This window comes from Stegodyphus dumicola, chromosome 6, assembly GCF_044657685.1.
Source record: "Stegodyphus dumicola isolate Sdum_Otavi_A_Nest chromosome 6, ASM4465768v1".
NCBI lineage: Eukaryota > Metazoa > Arthropoda > Arachnida > Araneae > Eresidae > Stegodyphus > Stegodyphus dumicola.
This window is the reverse complement of record NC_140773.1, coordinates 192,004,273-192,017,468: the sequence shown is the minus strand read 5'-3', so window position 1 is coordinate 192,017,468 and position 13,196 is coordinate 192,004,273. Positions and strand designations below refer to the sequence as shown.

The following is a 13,196-nucleotide window of genomic DNA, read 5'->3' as shown; positions in this document are numbered from 1 at the left end:
CCAGGATTCTCCAGGATTTATTCGAGCCCGTCTCGAATTATGAATTTTTATGCGATCTTGTACACTTGTATGACATGGTCCTGTATGACAATGAACATGAAAGGTAGTTAATCTTCAATCAGAGATACAGATTTGAAGACTATTTAGTGAAACATTTTTTCTCTATAATTATCAACGGAACATAACAGTCTGCTTCAATACTGATAAGAGGAAGCTTCTTGCCAATAATTTCCAAACTTTAATAATAAGCCAAAGTAACCCAAGTAGTACGTCCAACTGAAGATTAGTTTGAAAGGGGACAATGCATGCTAAATTTGTTTACTAACCACACTGGCTGGTTAAGTTGATAACTTACATATTAAAATTTGGCGGTTCAGTTTGTCAGTTTTTGGCAACAAACCTCAGTAACCTCCTTCATAAGAAAATACTATAAGTCGTATTATACTATAAAAATGGGCAACTTATTTTGTGTCCATAATTTTTAGCTGAAATGGCTGCATCTTACATCAATACAAAATAATATTTAATATTCAGATTACTACATTTGAAATGGAGGTACTTCCTTGTTGAGGCATCCAACGCATAAGCTCTTGGAGACATGCTATTAAGTTTACTTATTTTGGCCACTAAACATGAAGGCGGCGTCAACAAGGAAATACCCGAAACAGAATAATAGTTTAAGTAAACTAAAAATTAGTAATTAAGTAACAGAATAATTATGTTTCGTTAGGTTTAAACATAATTTTAAATTGGAAGATGTATGGAGATGATTTTCATGTAGGATATCACTACAAAACCCTGAATTTATGGAAAACTACTTTTCATCTTATTTTATATAAAATAGAAAATAATAAACTTACGCGTCAGAAGTAACCTCTTCGCTCTTTTCAGGAGTAACCTATAAAAAAGAAATAATAACTGTCATCAGTTTTAATAACGTATTAGAGTATTATGAATTTAGAACAGTAATTTTAATAATTAAACATTTACTCTAAAATCAGATTCACCAATCTGGTTTTTTCTCTTACAGTTAAGCTCATTTTGTTGATATTCGAATTTTATTCAAATTACAAACTTACATTGCAACTTTTCCCATTTTCCCATAATTGACAAATCATATTTTTCTTTTATTTTCATTCACTTTTCATATGTAAATAATGAATCCAAACACACTTCCATTTTAAAAAATTTCTCATTCAGTTTCAAAATTTCTGCATCACGTTCGAAAAGAAAACGAAACGCCCATAAAGCTGAAAATAAATTAGTACTACATAATGACTGTTTTAGGTTTAGTGTAATGTTAGTAATAAAATTACGATGTGCGCATTTCTTTGATACCTCTTCAAGTTAAAATTTATAATTTTTATTCTTCGGTTTTGGCAACATTATTTTAAACACTTTTCCTGCTTTAAAATAACAACAGCTGCAGACGACATTCAAGTGTTATTCAATAAAATATTTTAAATTTTACTTTAGCAAGTGTTTTGAAAATATAATCTTAATTAGCTTGTCTCTCTGTTAACATTACAAGTGCGAAATTTACGGATTATTGCAACCCTCTAAAGATAAAGCGCCAATTTTTCAGAATAAGCCAAAATCTAGCAACTATATGCGTAATGATTCTTCAGTTTTTTACAAGCAATGTCGCCATTTTCGTATAGGTTCTATTTGTAAGTTTGAGTTTCCAACTGTTGTTATAGAAAAATCTTGATACTTTTTCTGTCAAACTCAGTTTCAAAATGTGGAGTAAATTTATCTGAAATGCCACAAAATTTCTGCAAGAACACAGCATTATGTCACAAAATCGCTAAAAGGAAAAAAATACTGAGAAACTAGTCTTAAGTTACTAGCACAAAATTTCCTTTCGGACAAAAGAAGCAAAAACATGCTTGTAAGTAGATTTACTGATTAACTTTTCGGGATATATTGTACCTCTGTTTTGACTCGGAATTGCAACTCCCAAAATGATTTATTTTCACTGCACAAACACGCAGAGATTATTGAAACTGGTTACATGTATTGTTCAATGTAATGTTGAAATGATTCGTACATCGTAATGGTTAATAACATTCAATATTTTCTATAGCGTAAATTAAATGCTGCGTAGGTTAGAACGGTAATAAATTTTCTCGATCACAACATTTCCAAAAAAACTGGGTTGTCGAATTCATCTATTAAACAAAATTTCAGAACAAAGTATTAAAAATAAATAAATCAATAAATAAAAATCTGAAAGGTTTCAGATTTTAAATTACGTCCGAAGAGTGTTTTTTACCATTTTATGTGCTACCTTTATTTATTAAATATCATGTTCTTCGCACTTAAACCATCAAATTCGCAAAATAATTTTTAAATGAACATATATTTAGAATTTCCGATACAGAGGCTCGTGCGCTGGATATATATATTCGTACAGTGTTGCCACTGCTCGCTTTGAAATCGCTTAGTTTGTTAATCAAAATTTCGTTGAAGTCTTACAAAATATGAAATCGATAATAAAACAAATTTCAAATTCAAATTAGGACTTCCACATGCACATATTCTGTAGAAGATTACATTATTAAAATTTTGATGGCTCTAGTTACTATTGTTTTATTGCAATGCGAGAAACATACATACATTCATGCAGATTCTTCATCATTTAATTTCTTTAAGGGGTGTCAGCAAACTCAATACCGACAATGTTAAATTGGCCATTTTCGATGTACCTTTCCTCAAAATCTGCTGTAGATACACGCTTAAAATTTTGTGTGTAGTTAAAGTATATCTATTTGACTAAACTGAAATGAGATTTTGAAACATTTTGAATTTTAGAGTAATTTACATAATATTTTGTTAGGCGTAGTAAAATTTAGTACTTTTCTCAAACAATTTTTTTTTAAATTTTTTTCTTAGTTTATAACAAAAAGCTCATTTCAGTAAATATTAGGAAATCTAATAAATATGCCATAAAAATTTTAGATACCTGTGTATAAAAAACTCACATTTGGAGAAAAACGCGGTATTATGTAAAAATCCTCATTTATCAAAGCATTCGATGACAAATTAAAATTAGATTTTTTACATTCTAATTTTCATAGAGATTAAAGAATAGTATTTTTAGTAAGATAAAAGTGTAGAGAATTTGAAAATGCAAAAATCCGAAATTACCATTTTTTGAAGATTTTTGGGTTCTACCCAAAAAACTTCAAAAACAATTTCAATGCAACAGGGTTTTTTTCCAACACTCCTATTGTATTGAAATGTATTTCTTCAACAGCTGGCTCGAAGAAGTTTTGAATCTTGTCGACATAGGACTGTGAACTGACAGTAACTGTTTGATTGTCTTCCTCCAAAAAATAAGAGCCAATTATCCAACTCTCAGCAACATTTACCATAAAAAAAAAATAATAAATATAAAAAAATAAAATAAAATAAATATAAAGGCATGTCGCAAGTTTAGTTTAATACTACTTCAGATGTTAAACTGCAGTCCGAAGATAAAGCATTTTTTAATTTATAAAATTTGATATGTATTTTAATTTTTTTAATTTTGATTAGTAATTATTATTATTATTATTTAGTATTACGTTATAAATCTGAAGATTTTAGACAAATTTAATACTTTTGCATTTAACCTGCAGTATTAATTTTCTCATACATATTTTCCTGCTTCATCTGTGGAACTTTGATTAATAATTTAAAAGTAATAATTATAATAAAAATAAAAATTTAACCAGGCCTTTTTTTCTTCAAACTGCAGATATTATTTTCTACATATAATTAAATGCGAGAGGAGTAGTTTAAAAGAGAAATATAGAAGATTAATTTTTGCAAAAATCAAAAGCAGTCTTATTGTCGGAAATGATGTGTACATAAATGTGCGGTTTTCATTATTTGTGTAAAATTTTAACTAAAATCTAACTAAATTTTAACTAACTTGTCCGATGGGACCTCGTCTCATTTCAGAACACTAAGAGAACTTCTGCTCATAGTGCTGCCATCTGTTAATAGTGCATGAAGACATCACACTCGGATCTTTTGTAGGTGAAACCTCGAAATTCGCAAACTGCTAAGTTCTGGAAAATAGCAAATAGACTACAGTGTTTTCTTTGAAAGCACTATAATCTATTTCACTGATGTTTAAGCAGAATTAAACATTTTTTGTTTAAAATGCAATAATAGTTATTTGAATTTAATACCTTTAGCATAACACTTCTGCATTTTGAAACGTTTGGTAGCTCCCTAATATATTTTTTTTTTTTTTCCTATTGTAATATGCTAAATTCAAATATGTCAAGTTTTATCTATCACCTATTTTTAGAGAAGTGAAAAAGAATATAAAGTATCAGAAACTCAAACTGTAAGCAATTTAATGAATTTTGAAAGATTTAAAATTACAAAATATACTTTATTTCGTATCGAAAAAAGTATGATACCATGAAATAAATTTTTTTTTTTTTTTTTTTTGTCTTTTATGCTCTTGTATTCGCAGGGATCAATTTCACGTCGGATGGTCCAACAGTAGTCCGACATGTTTGAGGTATTTGAGTACTTAGTGAAATCTTTCGCCGTGTTCGCCTGCAACTACACCTAAATTGTCAGGGAAGAATTTGAAATGGGAGTGAAGAAAATGTAACTTAAATGACATATTTCAACCTAACGTCTTATACGATTGGATACGTTCTTAAACCAAATCTTTGTAGTTCTCCGATTTCTTATTACCTAGGAAGTTGCTACATACATTTTTGACGGCAGTCCATGCGCTATTTTCTTTTGTCGAAAGTGTAGTTCCAAAATTTTCGTCTTTAAGAAGTTCTCGTATTTGCGGCCCAACGAATAGTCCTTCTTTATGCTTTGCCTCACTTACTTTTACGTGCAAATTTCCGTCTTAAATAATAATAATAATTAAAAAAAAAAAAAAAAAGCATCTTTTCTATTTAAGACTTTAATAAAAAATTTTATAAGCCCTATTTTTATACGCAGAGGAGGTGAATAAATTTTCTGGTGCTCTACTAACGGTTCACCGAGAACGTTTTTCAGACTGGGCAGCATATCTTCACGTAACGGCCATTCTTTAACGACATAATGTTTGTTTCTGTCTTTGCTGTTCCATTCGCATAAAAAACAACAGTGTTTGGTAGAGGTACTCTGCAGTCCTATAAGCAGTACAACAACTTTTAAATCGGCACACATATTCCATTCATGATCTTCGTAATTTATGCTTTGAAGACGCATTAGGTAAAAATTATCGAAATAACTCATTAGTTTGGCGGGGAGGACTTTCGCGCAGAACAGTGTGATTCGGATCCTTGTCACAATATGCTTTCGAGGATCTTCCCAAAATGCTCCTTTAAGTTTTTACGGGTTTGGGGAAATATTGCAGTTTTCTAGTTACTGCCTGATTTTATTTAGGTTTAAGTTAAGTAGAGTGAATTACTGAAACAAATTTTTACGCATTTCTACCAGTTCTGGAAATTTTTCGTACTTGTCATGGGAAAGCAATATCAAAATTCGATGTAATGTTTGATAATGAAGCGATATTTTACAGAATTTTTGCACATATCCTTGCTTAATGATACAAAAAATATCATTACAGAATTTGTTTTTACACTGTCAAATACATTAGAAAATAGTCATCCAAATGAAGTTCTTGTAAACCTTTAACATAATGATTTTCTTGTAAACCTTTAACATAACTTTTGACAACCTTTCTAAGTTTTCTACATTTTTTTTACATCATTACATGTTGCGCTTGGCAATGATTACAGACTTCAAGTAACTTCGCTGCTAAGTGTTGATGAGGAGAAATTTAGCAGGAATTCTTTCTATGTGCAAAAACCAGATTTTGTAAATGACACTAATAGGCCAAAAGATTACATTTAGTGACGTTTGAATCTAGAATTTCTTATTTGTTAGTCAGATAAGCCGAAGACCTGTGCCAGAGATGGTGCGGCCGCATCAAAGGCAGAATTTAGTAAAGGAAAAATTTTTACAGTTTAGAGAAGCATCGAGCAATAAAATTAAAGGATAGCAAAATCTTTACAATTCAGTGGTGGCAAAAACTTTAGAATTTAAGGAGACGTTTGACAGCAGAATTTCGGACCAGACTGCATGGGTCCCAAAATATGTAGCGCCAGCTTTCGTATAAACCTTAACTAATCTATTTTTTTCGTGATTCAGACAAGTGTGGAAAGTAGCCTTAAGTATAATAAATAATTAAATCAATATAAGTCAGCTATAATTTCGTCATCGTGTGATAGAAACTGTAGCGATCTCAACAGCTAATCAAATGTTCATTTTATAAAGCAGTTCGAATATCAGCAACTGTCGCATGGCAGCTCTTTTGCAATAGCAGTATGATATTCCACTGCTACATAAGAGACCCGGCATCTAATCCTAATATCATTGTCATTTTCAAGGTTACGCAGAACTGGTCCGCTGCTGGTCTTCTCATTGGTGTTAATAGATGGCGACACGAGCAAACAACTGCATAACCTGTAGCACCAAGCAAGCATACCACCTCGTTTCACTATAGTGGTGACCCGTAAGTGATGGCGGACGATCAACAGCTAATCAAATGCTCATTTTATAAAGGCGGACGAGCAGGCAACTACATACCAAGCAGCACCAACCAAGCATATCAAAACGCGTTCTCTACAAAGCAAAACAAAATTTACCTCCGTCTCCAGGGATGACTGCTTTGATGGCGAACTTCTTAACATCCAGGCCCTTGTTACAGGCATCAAGGAGCTTGATGCTATCCTTTGGTGACCTGTTACCAGAAAACCAAGCGAAAAACCTCTTCATGGGGATCTGTCCCCGGAAGCCATGGCGTGATAACCGGGATGGTTATCTTCAGGGCCAGGTAGATCATTAATTAAAGTATCTAGGACGTCCACAGTCTCATGGTCCTCACATGCAATGTTGAGGCCATTCGGCCGCAGGACTGTCTTGTGGACCCTACAGGTGGTGATGGAGCGGTCGATAATTGGGTCATCAATCATAGAAGTGATGAAGTCCAAATCCGCCGACGTTATGTCTCTGGAGTCATCCTTGCAGACGACCCGCAGAGTAATTGCCTTCCTCAAAGCTTGACTATAAAGCCGTCGTTTCTTGCGGGCCATTTACGGGAAGTCACCAGCAATGCGTTCTCTCTTACGAGAATCTTCATTGCTTGGATGGCTCTCCCTCACCAGTCAAAAGGTCGCTTCAAAGGTTCCAGCTTTATCTGTTTTCTCCCTTGCTCCCTTCTCCCCGGAGATCGAGATCCCTTCCGTGGCCTTCTCCAGCCGTTTCCCCTCTTTCTGGCGTTGTCTCTTTTCTCTTCTTTTATTTACAACCTCCGTCATTGGTGACAGGTCATCCGCTTGCGCATCTGGCACAGCACTTCTGACAGAGGAGTCAGTATCCATCCTCACTAGGTTCAAGGCGTCCGTGTCCAAAGGCACATTCACCCCTTCACCAGAGGTTCTGGTTTCTGTAGTCCTAAATACAGCACCCAAGGGCGCATTCACTCCCTTAGAAGGAGCTATAGTGGTTAAAGTGGGGGTTTCAGAGGATGCGTTTTTGTCTGATTCTACGAGTATATTGCTAACATCCATTTTGGTATTTGATTGCAAAAAAGAGGGAGAAAAATTCCTTCCGATTTTCTAAGAGCCAGTTTGGAGGAGGAGCAGCCAAAAGCGACCTCGGAAGAGCCCCCCATTCTGCCATACAAGACCCCACCCAGGCACCACCTGGAACTACAAAGCAGGCGAGATTATACACCAGCTGATAGAGCAGCTAGGACATGCTGGTTAGGCTGCCCAGGGCTCCTGTACTATCTGGCGCCCTGAGACGCAAAACTCAGTTTTTCTCCTGTATCCTCTACATGGCTGCTTCCTCCAAGACCACTCCTCTCCAGATCAAAGGTCCTCGGAATTTCAAATCCTCCCCACAATCGCCGGTTTTCCCAGGGAGGAGCGGTCCGTTGGGTCGTCATAAGATTATTCATCATCAGACCGAACTTCATCCAACTAAACCCCATTATGCCACAGGACTTTGTAGCAGTTACCCATTTAGCACCACCCATCAGCTGTTGCCTCCTACGCGGCAATATAAGTTATGTACAGCGCATTATTTCTGCGCAATTTTAGTTAGTTAAGATTCGAACTCCTAACGTAGCATACATGTTTTGATCCCGTATGGTCGGGAATTTATCATTTTAGATTTAGATTTTAGTTATGATACAGTCCACGAAATAAAATTGGTTGTTGTTGTTATTGTAAAGTTGTCTTTAGTATACAGTCTAACCAGCGACCTCAAAACATTGGTCAACGTCGAACCGCAGCTAATTAGAATAAAAAATGGCTAATGAAGACATAACTACGTTGAAGAGAAAACGTGGCGGCATTAAAGCACAAATAACGAAATGAAAGTCGTCTGTCAGTGGAAAAAGTGATGATTTTGGTTTCGAATAAATAGAAGTATTGCAAGAAAAAGTGCACAAGTTAAATAACCAAATTGATGAACTTCGCTTGGATTATTACAAAGTGTGCAAAGATGAAGAAATATCAGACATCGAAGCTACTTTTGAGGAAATCGAGATGGATATGACCAATGTTCAGGTAAGCCTGAAATGTCTTTATACTTCATTATGTAGTAAGAATGCAAATAATGAATATGCAAATAATAGTATCCCAGAAACAAGAAGTAATTCATTGAATTATAAATTGCCTGAAATAACATTACCTAAATTTTCCCTAGAATTTATTTAAAAAACAATGTGTAGCATTAATTTCATCTAATATACAATTAACAGATTCTCAGAAATTGTTTTATTTACAATCTTGTTTAATTGATAATGCAAAGCAGATACATTTTCTTCCTTATTTAAGGCACTTGAAGAAAGATATGATAATAAGAGACTGGTTGTAAATTCTCATATCAATGAATTACTTTCTATTGAAAAAATAATTCATGAAAATCCTAAAGATTTACGCTCATTAATTGATAAAGTTCAGAAACATTTAAGAGCATTAAAAGTTATGGAATTAACTATGGATAAATTAAGCGAAGTTTTGCTGATTAATATTATTCTTAATAAAATAGATAAAGAATCGCGTAAGCAATTTGAAATGTCATTAAATAGTAATGATTTATGTGAATGGGATTCTTTCATGACATCTCTTCAAAAGCGATGCCAGATGTTAGAAAATATGCAAAACAAAACTGTATTTTCAAAAACAAAACAAAACATTCCTCCAAATAAAGTTCGATCGTTAGTGACAAAAACGAATAATAATAATAAATTTATGTGTCCCCCCCGTTTGCAAAGATAACAGTCAATTTTTAAATGCGAAACATTTCTAGCATTAAATCCAATGGAACGATACGAAATGATTAAAAAGCTTTCTTTGTGCATTAATTGTTTACAGTCGAATCATAAAGTAGCTTCCTGTTAGTCTAGACACTTTTGTTCGGTTTGCAAATCAAAACATAATGCACTTCTTCATCGGAATGACGGATCCATGTCGTCTGCAACAAGTGGGGGAAAGCAAAGTGAAACTACGCCCTCCCCAGAGAACCGCAAAAATGAGGCTGTTTTGAATAGCAATGAATTAACAGAAACAGCCTTATCGGCGTGTCTTTTTTCAAAAAATAAAACTGTTCTCCTTTCAACTGCGATTGTTTGGGTTAGAAATATTTATGGCCAATTCGTTAAAGCAAGAACAGTTCTTGATTCAGGATCAATGTCTAATTTTGCTACAAATGAATTCTGTGAGCGTGCAAATTTAAAAAAGGAAAGAATAAATATTCCCGTTTCTAGTTTAAATGGGAAAATTTCAAACATTAAATCTCATACTTTTGCTTCTATTTTTAATGGAAATAACTCGTTTTCTGCTTCATTAAATTTTTTAGTTGTAAATAAAATCACAGATTTAGTACCTTCTACAAAATTAAATATTGAAAATATAGATATTCCTAATACATCAAGTTTAGCTGATACAGAATTTGCAACTCCATCTAGTATAGATCTGCTTTTAGGAGCAGAAATATTTTATGACATTTTTATTAATGGCCAATTTAAATCTTCTATGAAATCACTCGTTTTCAGAAATTCAGTGTTTGGTTATATAGCTACTGGATGTTTGAAAACATCCCTTGAAAATAGTCAGAATTATTGTGGACTTATCGGTAATGTTGATAATATTGATAGATTAGTAGAAAAATTTTGGTTAGTGGAAAATATTGATGAAGAAAAGCCAATTCTTAGCCAAGAAGAAGAATTCTGTGAACAACATTTCAAAGACACTTACAGACGAAATGAAGATGGCAGATTTATCGTAAAAATGCCTATGAAAGACGAACAATTAAGAGATTCAAAGCACTTAGCCAACATTAGACTCAATCAATTAGTTAAACGTCTTAGCAAAAACGCTGCATTGCAACATTTCATAACAGAATATGAGAATTTGGACCATATGGAAAGGGTCGATGATAATTCAAAACCGGAACTTGAATATTACTTCCCCCATCATAGAGTATATAGACCAGAGAAATCAAGTACAAAATTAAGAGTTGTTTTTAATGCTAGTGCCCCAAGCTCAAATGGCTTAAGTTTGAATGATTTACTTTTAGCGGGAACAGTCCAAGAAGATACTTTTGATATTCTTATGAGATTTAGAAAACATCAAGTTGCAGTTATTTTGGATATACAAAAAAATGTACCGGCAAATTTTAGTTGATGAATCCCAAAGAGACTTACTTCGAATCTTATGGAAGAGAAACCTTAGCGACTCACCTGTGACATATAGATTCAAAACGGTGACTTATGGTACTAAAAGTGCTCCATTTTTAGCCATTAGATGCATAAAGCAAGTTGCATACGACGAAATGCATAAATATCCTGAAGCTGCCAAAGCTGTCTTGTCAGACTGTTATGTTGATGATGTCATCTCTGGTTCATCAAACTTAGACTCAGCAAGGGAATTGAAAAATCAGCTTATACAGCTTTTTCATAGTTGTGGAATGACTTTGCACAAATGGAACTCTAATTCTTCTGAACTGTTGGATAGCCCTTCTACAAGCTCTGAGCTTTCATTCTTCTCCAAAAGTGATAATGTGGTTAAAGCTTTAGGCATTACATGGAATTCTCAGAAGGATGAATTCAGCTTTAAAGTCAATCAAGGAGAAATCATCATATACCAAAAGAGACATTTTATCGACAATTGCCAGACTTTATGATCCTTTAGGACTGATTGGTCCGGTAATCACCAAAGCCAAGATATTTTTACAGAAATTATGGGTTCAAAAACTGAGTTGGGATGAACCACTTTTTGCAACTATTGCTCACGAATGGCAACAGATAGTTTCAAATTTAAAGACTGTGGAAAACATAAAAATGAATCGTTGCATCTTCTCCAATCATCCAAGAAAGATTTCACTCATTGGATATGCAGATGCTTCGGAAGCCGCTTATGGTGCAGTTGTCTACTTGATTTGTGTCGATGAAGATCACAACTCGTCATCTCATCTACTAGCCAGCAAATCTCGTGTGGCTCCATTGAAAACTTTATCTATTCCAAGATTGGAGCTTTGTGCATGTTTGTTATTGGCTCATCTGATTTCGAAAGTTAGCAACTCATTGAAGATGCATTTAGATGACATCGTTCTTTGCACTGATTCAACGATAGCACTGTCATGGTTGAAGACTTCTCCTCATCTTTTAAAGACCTTTGTTGCAAATAGAGTCTCCAAAATCCAAAGACTAGTAGAGCCGCGACACTGGAAGCACGTATTATCAGCAAATAATCCGCAGATCTGATTTCTCGTGGTGCTTATCCTCATGAACTTGTGACATCTTCCTTGTGGTGGAATGGTCCTGAACAGAGCGAACTTAGTGATGCTTCTTTATTTGAACTTGACAAGACTCTCATAGATTCTCCTGCTTATCAGGATGAACTTAAAAAACCTTTAGACGTTAAGTTGAACTGCAATTTAAACTTGTTTTAGAATACCTTTTTTGAATTAACAAATAATTATGTTAAACTAATTAGAATTTTAAGTCTTATTTTCAGGTTTCTGTCCAATCTGAAAAGTCCAGTGAAGAAAACAGGCCTATTAGTAGTACTGAATTTCAAGATGCGGAAATGCACTTGATAAAAATGGTTCAGGTAATAGAATTTGCAGAGGAGATTAAATCACTTCAAGATCAGAGAGTAATCAAAAGTCAGGTAAAAACTAGAATCCATTTTTATGAAAATCCATTTTTAGATGGAAAATCCATTTCAGAATCCATTTTTAGATGGAAAAGATATATTACGTGTGGGTTTAACTCATGCCACAATTAATTATGATTCTAAACATCAAATTTTATTGCCAAAAAATCATAAGCTTACCAAGCTAATATTTATTCATTATCATTTGAAAAATTTTCATGCTGGTCCTCAAGCATTATTACATTTTGTTAGGGAAAGGTTTTGGCCCATTGGTGGCAAGGGCTTAGCTAGAAAAACAGTTCACGACTGTGTAATTTGTTTTCGTCATAAACCTATCATTTCAGATCAATTAATGGCCGATTTACCTCCTGAACGTGTAAATCCAAATCTAACCTTTCATAACACAGGGATAGATTTTGCAGGCCCTTTTCTAATCAAATATAGAAATCAAAGGAAAGGTAGTTTACATAAAGTTTGTATAGCAATCTTTGTTTGCTTAGTTACAAAGGCGATTCATTTAGAAATAGTACTTAACATCTGAAGCCTTTATTGCATGTTTAAAATAATTTTTCTCGCGTAGAGGTAAAAGCTCATGTCTGTTTAGTGACAATGCAACTAATTTTGTAGGAGCTCACAAAGAGTTAAAGAAACTTGCTTCTTTAGTTACTGTCCCTGATGAAGTTTTGGGTAAGTATTTGGCATCTGAAAATATCTCTTGGAAATTTATTCCTCCTCGTGCCCCCAATTTTGGTGGAATTTGGGAGGCAGGAATCAAGTCTTTCAAATTTCATCTTAAAAGAACTATTTCCGATGCTAAACTAAACTATGAAGAATTTTTAACCGTAATTGATCAAATTGAAGGAATACTAAATTCGAGACCTCTTTCTCCTTTATCGTCTGAACCTTCATATTACGAACCCTTGACGCCAGGTCACTTTTTAACAGGTAGACCCATAAACTCAATCGTAGAACCTCAAATTTTGGACTTGTCAGAAAGCAGATTGTCAAGATGGC

General features: G+C 33.9%; 1 protein-coding gene across 1 annotated transcript in view; it reads right to left on the bottom strand.

Moving 5' to 3' along the window:
* LOC118198707 (otoferlin-like) overlaps window positions 1-1,255 on the bottom strand; it is a 228,403-nt gene extending 227,148 nt beyond the window's left edge. Inside the window, exons 1-2 of the mRNA XM_085819712.1 lie at window positions 1,080-1,255; window positions 861-898 (exon numbers count right to left, since the gene is read on the bottom strand). Coding sequence (XP_085675838.1) covers window positions 861-898; window positions 1,080-1,118 — 77 coding nt within the window. The 5' untranslated portion in view covers window positions 1,119-1,255. The remainder of the gene's footprint in view (window positions 1-860; window positions 899-1,079) is intronic.
* Window positions 1,256-13,196: the final 11,941 nt, after the last annotated feature.